The sequence below is a fragment of the Crassostrea angulata genome, chromosome 2 (assembly GCF_025612915.1).
Source record: "Crassostrea angulata isolate pt1a10 chromosome 2, ASM2561291v2, whole genome shotgun sequence".
In the NCBI taxonomy this organism is placed as follows: Eukaryota; Metazoa; Mollusca; class Bivalvia; order Ostreida; family Ostreidae; genus Magallana; species Magallana angulata.
In genome coordinates this window covers 20,488,488-20,504,625 of record NC_069112.1, presented here as the reverse complement: position 1 = coordinate 20,504,625, position 16,138 = coordinate 20,488,488, and the positions used below count along the sequence as shown (strand labels likewise).

The 16,138-nt window shown below is 32.7% G+C and overlaps 1 protein-coding gene across 1 annotated transcript; it reads left to right on the top strand.

Moving 5' to 3' along the window:
- Positions 1-154: 154 nt before the first annotated feature.
- LOC128173635 (ATP-dependent zinc metalloprotease YME1L1-like) lies at positions 155-16,138 on the top strand. The gene is made up of 21 exons (XM_052839308.1): positions 155-281; positions 1,100-1,252; positions 1,909-1,987; positions 2,657-2,749; positions 2,895-2,983; positions 3,200-3,238; positions 4,509-4,728; positions 5,031-5,110; positions 5,795-5,885; positions 6,107-6,166; positions 6,418-6,510; positions 6,840-6,975; positions 7,354-7,416; positions 7,992-8,104; positions 8,305-8,349; positions 9,470-9,580; positions 11,508-11,668; positions 12,000-12,126; positions 14,117-14,190; positions 14,839-14,931; positions 15,679-16,138. The coding sequence occupies exons 1-21, from the start codon at positions 252-254 to the stop codon at positions 15,820-15,822; spliced, it is 2,094 nt and encodes a 697-aa protein (XP_052695268.1). The 5' UTR covers positions 155-251; the 3' UTR covers positions 15,823-16,138.

Genomic DNA, 16,138 nt, shown 5'->3' with positions numbered 1-16,138 from the left:
AAACTTACCTTCATCATTTATTTTGAACTTTATTTACAAAAAATGATGACAAATATTTTTTACCATCTACAGAACGGCTGATTTTTTCACCATAACTTTCTTTCTTTATTCCGGATATTTATACGTTCCTCTAAAAAAATCCGAGGTTCTTCAATTAACATTTTCCCCTTTTAATAATCCGCATTTTCTCAGCTTTTCATTAACATCTGTTTTGTAAGGCCTAAGAGTGGACGAAGAAGACAAATCAACCGATGTTTTCCTTGACAACATTACAGCCTCAGGTCATTATTTTGTAATTTTTTTAGTAAAAGTCAGACTTCGTTGAAAAATACTGTAACAGTGAATTAAGTTGAGAATATTTTGAAACCGGTCAGCCGATTGCATAAGGCAAAGGTGAGCATGAAGTAGGCCTGAAAATCTGACAAAAATCCAAACTACATGTAGTTGCTGGTGGTATTAAACAGTGGCGTCGGAGGGAGGGGCTAGACTTGTAAAAAATCTTGACAGAAAAAGAAAAAAAGTTTATGTCTTACTTTGCAAAAAATGTGGGGAGAGGGTCTCCCTCTAGCCCCAGGGTTTTGACGCCTATGGCAAAATCAAAAGTTATATCGCTTGTTATTGAGACAAAAAAATAAATCATGAAGTGACAATTCAGAAATAAAACAAATTGGGTTAAGCTGTGTCAGTCACATTAAGCTTCACTTGCTGGCGCTAAGTACCTCAGTTGATAAATTATCCGACAAGAGATTCAGAGGAACCAGGAACTAATTTAGGTCTGGTTTGCCATAACATCTTCAATCCTGCTACATTATAACTGTGAAAAACAAAGTGCAAGATATTGGCGGTAATTAATCTCAGCTATAGTTTCATTGAAACTGAAAAAAATTGTCTCAATTTAATGTCTACAGGAAAAGATGTCAATCAAAATTTTTCAGTCACTAAAAATGTTTCTAATATATCCGGGAAATATCAGTAGATATTGATTAGAACTAAGGGATTTCCCTCGTTAGACATACTCATTAATTACATTCACATGCACATTCAAATGTTTTATTCATTTAGAATTTCTGTTGATGTACATCTAAATTGTGCTTAACAGGTTGTGACAGCATTGAAGCAGTTTTCATTGATTGTGAATGGATCCAGAGCTCTGTCGACAGAGAACTGTTTTGGGGGAAGGAGGCGAAGAAATCTACAGAAAAAATACAATGCTCCTCAAACAGAGAAAGGCCACTCAAGTCAGACAGATCAGGTTTAAAAAGTTTGATAACTTAAATTTATTACATTGCTTTAACATCTAAAGTTCATTAAGATTCTCCAACCCTCAGCCTCAAAATATTTTTTCATCAAAAATATGTTATTTGTCCTTCGATGAATGCAATACTATGAAAAAAATTTCTTTATGGTATTTAACCTTGCATTTTACAAAGTTATTGTAAATTTGCACAATGGATATAACGGTATATATAAATGTAAAAGTTGCACATGAGATCTTTAAAAATAAGGTTTTATTGGTACATCTGTGCTTTACGCCCTTTTACCTACCGGTATATGTAGTAACTGCAGATCTGTAAATTTGTCTTATATAAGGCAGAATTATGCTACAAATTAAAAAAATCCAAATAATTTAAGAGTTATTGGACATGGCAGAGGATCAGAGATTGTTAAGTTACTGTTGGTAAAACTTATCTGAATATTGAAATAAAAACTTTGAACTTGTAAATTAAGTTAGAGATACACTAGCCAATGTGCTTCACAAAATGTTCATATAAAATGAACTTTTAAGAGAAATAACATAAACAATTGATTAAACAGAAGTGAAGTTAAGATGAAGTTATTGTGTTAATCTATGTCAGTATTGATATTTTATATTAACTAGATTTATATGAAGAAATTTTGTGTTTGCAGGAGTTTAGCCCCTTGATTTGCGGCTCAGTAAGGGGAGATAGTTATGTCTCCTCTCCTACCTTCTTTGAAAACAAATATGGTAAGTTCCCTTTCTTTTGTCCAAAACCTCACAAAAAAATAATAAAACAATATTTAATGGAGATAAATCCATGGAGGTCAAGCCTTCTGTATTTATTCTTTTATTAAAATGTAAAATAATTATTGATTACTTTGACCTGTTTGTGCTGGTCAGCAAATACAATCTACCCCGTGTAAATTATCAACGAGACAGCTATCGAACAATAGTTTAAATGGATGAAAAAAACCAACCTCTCATAATAAATGATGGATAAAAGCAGTGGATTTGGGATTTTACTGTCTGATTTTTTAACTTTGGGCCTACGATAAGCCGATATGGGGGATAGGCCGAATCTCGCGCATCGGTGGAAAAAAATATCGGCCTATGCCCTGAAAAATACGGGGTAATTAAAATTAGTCCTGCAGTATCACACCCTTACAAGATCTTTCAACACTCCTTACAGGGTCACTTCAGAGCAACCTTTCAGTTAGCCAATGAAATTTGAAGCTGTTGAAATCTTGGCTGGTTGTGGATTCTGTATAAGAAACATGTTTCATTTTCACTGACGAACCTTATTGCCTGAGGTGTCTCTGTAGTAAATAAAGTCATAGACATAGGAAAACGAAATTGACCCGAATAAAGGTTTGCATGCATGCAGTTTGTATTTTTTGTTTGTTTCCTATCTTGTAGGTTTTGAGGACCCTAGTTTTACCAGGCCCGCACCATCATTACTAACTTCCAGGACAACAGAACAAAGACGTCTGCTTCAGTTACGTCAACTATGTAAGGGTTTTTGGGTTTTTTTTAATTGATTCCTCTTTATCAAGTACCCGGTAATATGAAATTCTCTGCCTCACAAAAATGATGGGGGGGGGGTGGAAAACATATAATTATACTTGTGTTAATAATTTTGTTATTGGTTTTTAAGGGCATTCGTCAGTCCGCTTGTTTTACGTACGAAGGGAGGGAACTGGTGATCCAAGGAACGAAGACCCTGAACAGCAAGGACTGAAGGAGGTCGAGTTACCATGGTTACCAATGAATTTCACAATGGTCTCCATTGGAAAGATTCTTGCTCTTAAGCACTAGCACTAAAATGTTCCCAAACTTTGACTTGAAACTTTAACAAATACATAACTGTATAAAAGAATTTATTTCTGAATTGCTGAAATACTAAATGATATACTCTATTTGTGGGGTTTAAAATCATGGATTTATTGATTGATTTTACAGGTGAAAAAGACAGTAGAAGATCAGTATGCTGTGTTAAAGGTAAAAACAAAGTGTTACCTCTGCTATTGGTATAAGAAATTAAAGATATAAAAATCACTTAATTTTTTTATGATGGTACAGTCAAACTTCGTTATCTCGAACTAGATGGGGCTGTAGAAAAACTTCGAGATATCCGAATATTCGATATATCGAGGGTAAAATACTTTTAAAATAGGTGGTTGGGACTTAAAAATTACTTCGACATATCCATTGTATTCGAGGTATCGGTTTTCGAGATATCGAAGTTTAACTGTATATGTCAAGAAAAGGTCATTGACAAGTACCAGTATGCTGAAAGAATTAAAAAATTCAAACAAATCAAAACACATGTACTGAAGAATCATAGTGTGAGCAAATAGGGCTTTGTCATAGCTTTGTAAAAGTACATGGTTTATGGAAGATGAGAATCATATTATGATATTATATAAATTATGTAGTAGATTGTTTATTCATGTATATTTATGTGTATTTATATCTAACGTTATTACTTGCAATATTTATAAAATTTCATTATTAGGAGAAGACTATCTAAGTTATTTAGAACTTGTGTCTAATCCATTTGATTTAATCAATAAAATATGTTCAATTCAAACGTCTTATTTACCTTGCCATTGCCAGAAGTGGACCGATCTTGCTACATCTCTCTCTGTTAGATTTGCACGATTTCGCCTGAGTTAACCCGAAGTTAAAAGATTGTAACCCCTAACATTATTATTGTATACAGGAAAATATTCACCCCCGTTCTCTTTTTGCCCCTTTCGCCATGGTTGCCAGCAGGCGAATCTAAAAGTAGACTGGTACAATTCCAAAGTTTCAAATTATTTCTCTTTAAACGCAACTGTGTCTGGGCAAATTCAAAATGTGGCAACACTCTTAGCAAGTGTAGAAAGGCGAAAATAACACAGGGCAAAATTAATCATTAAATTATACAGTATGTGTTTTTCCCCCATCTTTATCTATAGAAGTAAATTGGAAGATTGTTACATTTATGTGTTTTCCCTGGCTTTAATCAGTAGTTTGCAGATTATAACCTTTAGCATACATGTACAGTCAAACTTCATTATCTCGAACTATAGATGGGACTGTTTTAAAACTTCAAGATACAGAGTATTCAAGATATCGAGAGTATTCGAGATATCGAGAGTAAAATTCTTCAAAATAAGTACCAGGTAGTTGGGACTAACAAATCACTTTGACATATCCATTGTATTTGAGATATCAGTGTTTGAGATATTGAAGTTCAACTGTATTTTTTTCTTCTGTTTACCAGGAGTTAGCTGAACTTAGTACAAAGCAGGCCGCCGATAATAAGAACCTGTTGAAACAGCAGCAGCTGAAAAACCTGGAGGAGAAGTACGAGATGCTGATGTCACAGGTCAAGGAATTGAGCAGTAAAAAGAAGACGACGGTCAATCACGCCGTCCAGCTCCTGAGTTACGTCGCCGCAGTTATCCTTCTGGTCATCATCATTGTTAGGATCACAGGATCAAGTAGGTTGTTTTTAAAGCAAAAAAATTATCTTAACCTTACTCACATGTTTTCTGAAACTAGAAACGTAAGTTTGATTTATGTTGGACTAAAAATTAGGCCAAAAATAATTAAAACTTTAAGTTTAAGTAAACAGCGATGTTGCATGCAGGTATTTCACTTTTTATTTTTAATGCACTTTTAAAAAGAGGACTCAATTTAACTCACTTTTCTGGGGAGGTTTTTTCAACTCTAATGAAACTTAACACAGAATATAGACAAACCACTTATGCTAGCTGTAACCGGTATTTTAATTCTTTAACAGATGTTATGAACGGCAACTCCAAAACATTCTCGGTGGTGTCAAAGGATATGATTGAGGAAAAATTCAGCGATGTCCATGGAGTAAGTGTTGTATTCCTGATTAAAAGCGAAGGATTAATACATCATCAAAAGAAAATCACAAGAAAGCACCTCTTATGAATGTGAAAATCTTTGATTTTTTTCATCAATGATGAAATTTCAGAATTAATTTATACTTGTGTTAGATCTGGAATCTGCAGTATCAGGTATTTTTTTTAATGAGAAACACAGGGAACAACCTTTCCCATTTACACATGAATTCTCACTGTGACATTAAATAAATAAGTGAAGATTTTTTTATTTTTTTTTTGAAAACCAAAAATTTGATTAAATATATTTTAACATTCTGAATTATATGCATGTACATGTCTGCATTACAGACTGTGGTCTCTAAGATATAAACTCAGAGTATGATAATGTCTTGTCATAGAAAAGACAATAAAACACAGTTATAGCAAACACACTTATAATAAATTGATGCTTACAGCAAAGTGATTTCCATTCCCCTTGACTTAATTACATGTTGTAAAATTGACAGATATAACAAATTACGCTTATAACGAAGCAAAATCGCCCTTTCCTGGCACTTCGTTATAACCATGTTTTAGTGTACAGTATTATAATAGTGTTATTATACTGCATGTAAGAGATTTACAGCAATGAGCTGGATCCACTGTACATTCATTAGAATTTACAATTTAATTATCTGCAACCATTGATTTCTAGATGGATGAGGCCAAGGATGATATGATTGATATCGTCAAATTCCTGCAGAACCCCGAGCCATTCAACCAAGTGGGAGCCAAGATTCCTAAAGGTAAGGTGAAGGTCATTGTGTAGGTCGTGGCCATCGTTTAAATCAAGGTCACTTCACTGGTCAGGTCTATTTTACATGTCAGTGTCAAATCTAAGTCATTAGATAAGTCAAGGTCATTGTTCAAGTCAAGGTCACTACACATATTAGGATCATTTTACATGTCAAAGTCAAATAAGTTACTGGTAGCTATTATCTACATCAAGATTTTTTCTGCATTGTAGGAATCTTATTGGAAGGTCCCCCTGGAGTTGGAAAAACCATGTTAGCCAGGGCAGTGGCAGGTACTAAGATTATTTTAAAACTGTTAAAGCAGTCAGGTTTTGGGTCTTTTTTACTGAAAGTATTTTTATTCTCTAAATGATTTTTTTTTTTAGTTTGCTTTCATTTTCATATTTTGTTTTGTAAAAGAAATTTGCAAATATCTGAAGGAACTTTTGATTAATGTCGTTTGTATTTTAAAATTAAAAGAACATATGAATACTTAGTTGACGGTTGAGATGCTTACGCTCATCAAAGCATAACTGTTATTTAGGAGAAGCTGGAGTGCCATTCATTTTTGCCTCGGGCTCCGAGTTTGATGAAATCTTTGTCGGTGTGGGTGCCAAGCGAGTACGAGAACTTTTTGGTAAGGATTTTGTAGCTTAAAGAGAAGTCCGTGAAACTTTGTTGGTTCAGTTTTATGTTTATTTTCAAAAAGACTATATTCTGAATCAGTGATATTCTAAATCAGTGATATTTCATAACTCATTGGGAATATAAATTCATATGGTTTCACAATATTTTAAATGAACGAAATAATGTCACTTTTCTTTTTCTGATTATAATCATAATTGTTATTATCCTTTAGAAATTCAAATTGAGGGTTATCAATTCCAATGGTTTCACAATATTGTAAATAAATAAATTAATGTATACTTGCTTTTTCTGATTATCATGATTGGTTTTATCCTTCAGAGACTGCGAGACACATAGCTCCGTGCATTGTTTTCATTGATGAAATAGACAGCCTGGCTACCACCAGGACACAGAGTCCGTACTCCACCCCCGCGGCCTACCAGAGTATCAACCAACTACTGACAGAGCTAGATGGGTAAGTACTTATAACAGAGTATCAACCGACTACTAACAGAGCTAGACGGGTAGGTAGTAGTAAATTACATGTACAGTGTATATGTGTTACAGTTTTACCAACTTGAAAATATCAACCAGTTACTGACTGAGAATTTGTGGAGGTTCAATTTTTGGTGAACTTGCCCATGAATGAACATTCCCACTCAGATATGTAACTTATCATTTCTTCATGATGTGTATATGATGTACATAAAAACAGTTTAACACGAAATATGGTCCCACTAACCTAATACAAAATAATTCATAATCTACAAATATTTGCTCACACTATGATTCTTCAGTGCATGTGTTTTGATTTGAACAATGTTGTAACAACAAGGCATGTTTAATTTTACAGGTTCCAGTCTATGAATGGAATCATACTCATCGCAGCCACAAACAGAAAAGATGCTCTAGATCCGTAAGTCTGTATTTCAAAATTTACTACATGTAATTGTTTAAAAAAAATTCAATCTGATTTTTTTTTTTTTTTTTTAAATGTATTGATTATTAACAAAATTGTTTTAAATTGTCGAATCTCATCTCTGTTAAATCCAACCAATTTAATAATAAAACCAACATTTTTCAATCTTAAATGTAAACTTTTCAAATCCAAAAATTGTACAGTCTAAGGACCTGTCAAAGAAAAGACCCATATTTGATATACCGTCCAATAATCTGCATGATCCAAATAATCTGCATGATCCATTGAACACGCATCTTATCAAACAGCTATGCCTGTATATCCAAAAACCTGACACCAATAAATATGAATTATTTCAAAAAGATAAATGTCTTAAATATTGGTCAGTGTTGGTGGAAATTTGATTTTGTGAATCAGCTCAACATAAAAATCAATGAAAAAGTGGCATGGCAATAGAGGACAATGGTGAAAAAACACAATCTGCTAAAAGATAAAATATGCATGTAATGCCATAACACCCTGATTTGAATGGTTGACAAACTTTGCAGTTCATTTTAAATTTTTTGATTTAGTGCCATATTACGACCTGGACGTTTGGATATGCACATATCTGTAGAAAGACCAGACCTAAAAGGACGAGAGAAAATGTTCAAGCAATATCTGAGTAAAGTCAAACATGACCCAGGTAAGAGTGATGAAAATAGTTGATAATAAAATTTAAAAAATAAGTTATTGTCGAATTTATTTTTCATAGTTAAAAAATAAAAAGAAGTAGAGAGAATTGGTAAAATCACAAATTGTTGCAGCAGCAAGTTTGAATCCTACCATTGTAGCTTGATGTTGCATGTTCATAGGGATATAAACACCAGAGTCTTTCTTTTCCAGATATCAATATCACACACCTGGCCCTTGGTACAAGTGGATTCACAGGTATTTTGTCATTCATGTGTTAATATGCAAAGATCCAGCAATGTGGATAACCCCACCCCTTTCCCCCATGAAAATTCAAACTTAATCTTTTTAAATTCACATAGTAATGTTAAAGCTATACACGCTATAATTTGCGTCAATTTTGAATAAAGGGGAAAATGTATGTGTTTGATTACTAATAAAAGTTACCTTTATGCTGTTAATTATAATGCTCAATTCGATCACGTAACAAATATATCAAATATTAAACAATAAAAAATATTTATTTTCCTGCCAGGAAAGTAATGCCTCCTCGTGAATATCAATCTATCACGTGATATCGACAGCTAAATTTAGTCTATCATACCACACCTGGTGAAGGGTCAACATCTTCATAATTGTGATAGTTTCACAAAGGAAAGGGTATTTTCAGTAAAGCATACATTTCTCCGATATATGAATACAAACAAAAGAAAAAAATACAAGCCTGTGAGTAGATATGAATGCTTCCTTTAAAAAAAATGACGTAGACATGTGTTTTCCCCTATGTGCTATTTATAGATCCTATAAGTGTTAATGCAGAAGTAAGGGTATCGTGAATGACAAACATATTTTACTCATTATACATGTATGTATTTCAAATTAACAACTGTTAAGCATATCAAAAATCAAGTTGGATATTTAATTAGGCAAACAATAACGACCACCTAGTTCTCCGCGGACATGCGCAAAGAGGTCGGTTTCGCTTTCCTTCATCAATATTCATGAAAAGGTTTATTTTCCTGGCAGGAAAATAAACAATTAAAAATGTATATCTTTGTAACGAGATGGAATTCACCATTGTAATTTACAGATTAAGGATAACTTTTATAAGTAGATAAACACATGCGTTTTCACTGTCATTCAAAATTGACGTAAATTATAGCGTGTATAGCTTTAATAAAAAGATCTAAGACCCCCTGGAAGAACTGAATTTTATTACCCCTTTAAAAAAGGAAATAACAAAATTTTTGAATCCTATAAAAAAATTAAAGGATAAAGATGAAATACCTAGTACCTATAGTTGCATTTTGATTTGAAATTCATAGATTGAGAAACTATAGGTTAATTCTAAGAAAGTACTGAATTTTCCCTCTATCAGGTGCTGATATCAGCAGTATGGTGAATCAGGCCGCACTGAAGGCGGGTATAGATGGAGTATCCTCAGTCAACATGAGTCATCTGAACTACGCCAAGGACAAAATCCTGATGGGTAAGGATTATTATACCCCCCGCAAACGAAGTTTGGGGGGTATATAGGAATCACCTTGTCCGTCCGTCCGTCCGTCCGTCTGTCTGTTCAATTCGTGTCCGGTCCATATCTTTCTTATGGAGAAACATTGGAAGTTCTTACTTCAAACAAATATGGCTAATGACCTAAGGGTGTGTCATGACCTTGACCCAAGGTCATTTGGGCAAGGTCAAGGTCACTGGCAGAAAAAGTTCAAAATTCGTGTCCGGTCCATATCTTTTTAATGGAGAAACATTGGAAGTTCTTACTTCACACAAATATTGCTTATGACCTAAGGGTGTGTCATGACCTTGACCTAAGGTCATGCAGGCAAGGTCAAGGTCACTGGCAGAAAAAGTTCAAAATTCATGTCCGGTCCATATCTTTTTAATGGAGAAACATTGGAAGTTCCTACTACACACAAAGATTGCTTATGACGTAAAGGTGTGTCATGACCTTGACCCAAGGTCATTTGGGCAAAGTCAAGGTCACTGGCACATTTGGGCAAGGTCAAGGTCACTGGCAGAAAAAGTTCAAAATTCGTGTACGGTCCATATCTTTTTAATGGAGAAACATTGGAAGTTCTTACTTCACACTAATATTGCTTATGACCTAAGGGTGTGTCATGACCTTGACCTAAGGTCATTTGGGCAAGGTCAAGGTCACTGGCAGAAAAAGTTCAAAATTCGTGTCTGGTCCATATCTTTTTAATGGAGAAACATTGGAAGTTCTTACTTCACACAAAGATTGCTTATGACATAAGGGTGTGTCATGACCTTGACCCAAGGTGATTTTGGCAAAGTCAAGGTCACTGGCAGAAAAAAATCAAAATTTGTGTCCGGTCCATATCTTTCTTATGGAGAAACATTGGAAGTTCTTACTTCACACAAAGATTGCTTATGACCTAAAATGTTCCTGAATCAAGGTCATTTGGGCAAGGCCAAGGTCACTGGCAGAAAAAGTACAAAATTCATGTCCAGTCCATATCTTTTTAATGGACAAATATTGGAAGTTCTTAATTCACATCAAGATTGCTTATAGTCTGAAGGTGTGTCATGACCTTGACCCAAGGTCAATTGAGGAAGTTCAAGGTCATTGTTTTTAAAAAAAAAATGGGCTCAGTATACTTATAATTCAAAATGTTTATATTAAATGGCTGCTTGACATGTGGAATTTTGTTTGATTCGAGTCATGTTTGTTAACATAAGGATGCAAATGTCCTCATGCATTAACAGTTAACTTGAACTAAAATGGAATTTAAAGAATAGAAATTGGTGTGTGTACTCATATTAGCATTAACAGTTTTATTAAAAAATAGAGCAGTTGTTATGTATAGAAAATGGACAGTGAAATAGATTCATCCAACGTTTTCTATAATAGAAATAATACATGAGTTATGATTTTCTTAGCGGGGGGTATCAATTGTGAGCTTGCTCACAGTACCTCTAGTTGTACATGTGTCTCGGTTCTAGTTATACAGACAATATTAAGTTCATTAAAGGTGCAGACAGTAGAGGTAGCCTTTACATAATTATGTAATTATTTAAGGAAGCTCTTGATTATTCTGCAATTCTGATAAATACAACCACTTATTTGAATAAATTGTAAAATGTATTTCTAAACAGTTAACTCTACTGGTAAGGCTCAAGATTTTTCAATTAAAGTTACTACAGTACACACAGTTATTTTTACCTTTCTCACTTGCAAATGTTTGTCCTGTCTGAAATTCACACAGTAAGAGTTGACATGTTTTAGGAGAGATCGATAGTTTAAGACATTAGAATTTGCCTATTGCCACAAAGGGTGAAAGGGATGAAAATGAAATAGGGGCGAATATTTCTACATGTACTGTAGATTGTAATATGCCAATATCTGTATGTCATGTACAGTTTATCATTTCATTTAACAGGATCAGAAAAAAAGACCCGCACTCCAGATGAACGAGTAAACTGGTGCACGGCCATCCATGAAGCGGGGCACACCATTGTAGGCATGGAGTCCAAAACCTCCGTCACGGACGTGTACAAAGTCACGATCAAAAGCAGGGGAGGCAACCATTCCCTGGGTCACGTGAGTGTCTGCAATCTACATTGTCCATATACATGTACATTGTCTTAAACCAGATCACTATTCTGATGTTATCTTTCTACTAACAATGAATTTATTTTTTTGTTCATTGAATTTATTTTTTTTTTTTCTTATTGATTAATTCTGACATATATTAATGGAACAACAAGTCATCTTCTATACTGACTGTTGCTTGTGCAATGAAGCTTTGGTCTTGAACTCTTTTTATAATTAAAAAGAAATCAATTTGCCTGATTAAATGTTTGTTTGCAAAATCTTACCCATGTCCTGTAAATATTAAAGATTTTAACTAGTATAATTTAACTTTTTGCAGACTCAATTTCTACCAAAGACAGAGCTTTACGACGAGAGCAGAGCTCAGCTGATGAATGAGCTTGACATTTGTATGGGAGGACGTGTCGCTGAAGAAATCATTTTCGGAGCCAATGAAGTCACAACAGGTTGGTGGTTTTTATCATGGCACCTATGCATGATTTTCGAATTAATAAATCTACGAAACTTCTTCGATGGTGAAGAATAAATGTCCCAAGCAAGATCTTATGAATCTAAGAAACTGCTAGTAATTGGGAAAAAATATTTACCATTGGACTTACCGGTATTTAACCTTTGGAAATTTTGACCTTTGGACTTTTTATGACCTTTGGGAATTTTTACCCAAGTTTGGACTTTTTACTTATAAACTTTGCAGAATGTAAACAATCTTGGAACTTTTTTTTTTATAAAAATGCATTGATACCTCTGTATTTCTTAAAAAAATCTTCCATTTAGTTATTTCTCTTTGCTTCTCAAAGACTTGAAGGTTAGGTTTAACCTTTTGAGTAATAAATATAAATATGTTGCTTCATTCTTTCTTACCAAGCATTAAGCATTAACTCCTCTCATTACAACTTTGAGTTTCTTCAGTGGTTTCATCCATGATCATTAACATAGAATGCTGGCATGTCAAATTTTTAAGTTTAAAGGAAATGTTTTTGGTGAATAGCTGTAAAATCCCAGGTAATACTTAAAATTATGTGCATGATAATTATATATGCAAGATTTTCTAGCAACTTATATATTAATTTTCTCAAACAAGTGTTAACTGTGTCATAAAAAAATAAGTAATAAATGAAAAAAGAAATGTTATAGTGTCTATAACATGAATATCACATTAATAGAGAATTTCAAGGAATTTTACCATAAACAGTTTTGTAGTCTAGATGATAAAAAGTCATATCATGCTCTTAGATATTGTTACTTGAAATTCTCTTTTAGTGAATTTCACATGAAATCTTTAATCTTTTATTTGTGAAATTCCTGTAAGGTACAATGAAGATACATGGACATATATATTGAATTAGACGTCCTTACTCTGTGGTAGCTAGATAACTTTAGTAAATGTAGATATACATGTATTTAGTGTGTATTTAGTGTAACCGTGTGATATTTGGCAGAAATTCATTTTGAAGCAAGTTAACTTCGATTTATCTATGAAGGAAGCTTGATGGCCAACAAGTTTTAACCATCCAATTTATCTAAATAATTTAAATATGATATTTTAAGCCAATCTTAATATTTTTGCTTTGAAATTTAGAATTTTGACCTGAAATTTTATGTAAATGATACATTTTAATGTTCTACATTTAATAAGATGACTATATGTAGGTTATTATTATATTCCCATATAAAATGTGTGGGAAAAATATCATGAAATGACATCATTATCAGTTATTGACACAGAAATACAAAAGACCTGAAAATTTGATTGACCTGAAAATTTGAGCTGACCTGAAAATTTGAGCTGACCTGAATTTTTTGTTGAATTATAATATATTTCACATTATAAATATTAATAATTACAACCAATAACATGCGTTATCTGTTTTGTTTTGTACATTGTCAGGTGTGAACTGCTAAGAATACAATGTCCTCTAAATGAACTCGATCTGTATACTTGTACAGAATATGAACGTGACATGAAAATTTTAATTGACCTGAAACTTATATCATTTGTTATTGAGCCTACTAAACTTATAAAATTTGTGATTTCTTCGCCTATTAATTGTTTTATTGTGCTAAAATTTACAACGCATGTACAGCAATCTCATTATCGCATAAATGCAAAGCATTAAATATTTATATGAAAATTTGATTTGACATGAAATCGTTTTGCATTGATATGAAACTGTTAAATGGTCTTGATATTAGATATTGATTTTGTGTTTTATATATACCATGTTTTCAGTGTTCAATTCTCTGAATTAAATTTGATGAAACCAGAGCTAAATACAGTATTCATATATAAATGCTGTTATGCATTATATAATATATATGTAGTACCCTTGATTTAGGGGATGCGATATTCCGCGAAAAACTTAATAGAATACACAGCCAAATTTATATATAATATCAAAATAATGTTTATAGCATTTTTTCTTTTGTATATTAAAGGAGCCAGCAGTGATTTTAAAACAGCCACCTCCATTGCCAAGCAGATGGTGATGTATTATGGGATGTCAGAGAATGTAAGTTTACAAACTGAGCATGTTAAGATCAAAAGTGTGACCTCAGCTATTCAATAATTGTATATGTACAGGTACATGTACTGAGAATGTAAAAATAATTTTGGACGAGTGTTTTATTTGTTTGTGAAAATTCAGACATCCTTGTAAACTATGATTGTGTAACAAAATGTTAATTCCTTGAATATTCATTAATGGCGCCAGATAACATGTACAGTAAATGCAAAAAATGTTTTAAAAGGGCTCTAAGATAAATGAAGAGAATTAAAGTGTCTCCTGAAGGAGAATCAGATGTAGGCAAATATGATTCAAAGAAGCAATGAAAACTAATACCTTTTTAAGAATGGGCAAAAAAACCCTCTAATTTTCAAAAAAATTCTTCCCCTTTTTCAATATTGCAATAAAATGAATCTGACCAAATCTGGTAGTGGCGGAGGAACAAAATATGAATTTTATTTATGAAATTACACCTGTTAAAGATATAATAGAATTAATTTTCTCTTTTCAATATTAAATACAATTACTGATATTAAAAGCATTTAAATTTTATCCAAAGAATTCAGAGTTTTCCCTCTTTATCCTATCAATAAAAACTCAAAATTATCTCCCTTTGTCTTTTATTTCACACATTTCGTATTTCAAATTTTGAAGCTGGGAATGCGCGTCTACAGCAAGAAAGATCTACAGATGATGAGCCCTAAAATGAGAAAAGAAGTCGATGATGAAGTCAACAAACTTTTGCAGGTATTTTGAAAATCATCCTATTCATTGTAGCGAGAAAGTTGTTTCGATATATATAAGACAATCTTTTTATGGTTTATGGTATGCATGTACATCAAACATAAAAAAAAAAATGAATTCATTAAGGTTGAATATGCTGCACCAAATTTTTTATTTTTCAAATTGTTAAAATATAATTTCTGAAACATGATTCAATTGTTCATAGAAGAATACATGCTTTAAATCATTTTATAGAATTTCTTTTGTGTTTTTTATGAGAAATCGAAAAATCAATTTTTAGTTGCAAGTAAGACAGTGTAAAGTTTAAAATTTGGTGTGAATAAATGCATATTTTAAAATATCTTATAAATCAATAAATGTCAGTAGGACATTTTATTTATTTTAATTTTAAAAAAGTCATGAATAATTCATTTTTTCCAAACCTATGGATTCATTATGTAAAAATTATTGTCTTATAAAGAAAAATTTAAATATAAATAGATCATTTTTCAAAAAGAAATTGAAACAAAATTGCACTAATTTAGAAATGCAGCCAATTTTCAAAATTTGACCAGTTTTGATAATAGATAAACTGATCCCAATCCAATTTGCCCATAGAATTAGAATTAACCCCCCCCCCCCCCCCCCAAAAAAAAAAAAAAAAAGAATGACCAGAAAAGCTTTTGGAAATACAATATATACAGGAAAGTTTACCTTTGGTCACTTTATGAATTTATATTGTACAACATCGATTTTCCTGTTCCTTTAAAGGACTCGTACAATCGGACAAAGAAACTGCTGCTGAGAAAGAAAGACAAACTGACCAAGCTAGCAGAAATGCTAATGAAGTACGAAACTTTGGACATGGAGGAAATTCGGCTCATCATGGAGGGGAAAGACATTGTTCGCTCTTGATTGTGGGCATGGCTCTAGTTGAAGAAACTATTGTCACATGAGTTTTAGCATCTTTTGTGTCTATTGTGAGAAAACTAGATCAATTCTGATGCTGTTTAATTTCAAAATCTTGTCTTCTCATCATATGGATATTGCCAATACCAAGATTTGAAATGACGCAATGTGGCCATCTTATGTTAAGCAAGGAAACCAAAATCTTCTTATTTGCAGAAAAACAGGGCCTTTATATTATGGTGGATTGAAACAAAAAATTGTTTGTGTTTTTCTTATTACTCAAGATGAAAAACTAAGAGTAAACCAATCTAGTATGAAGTTA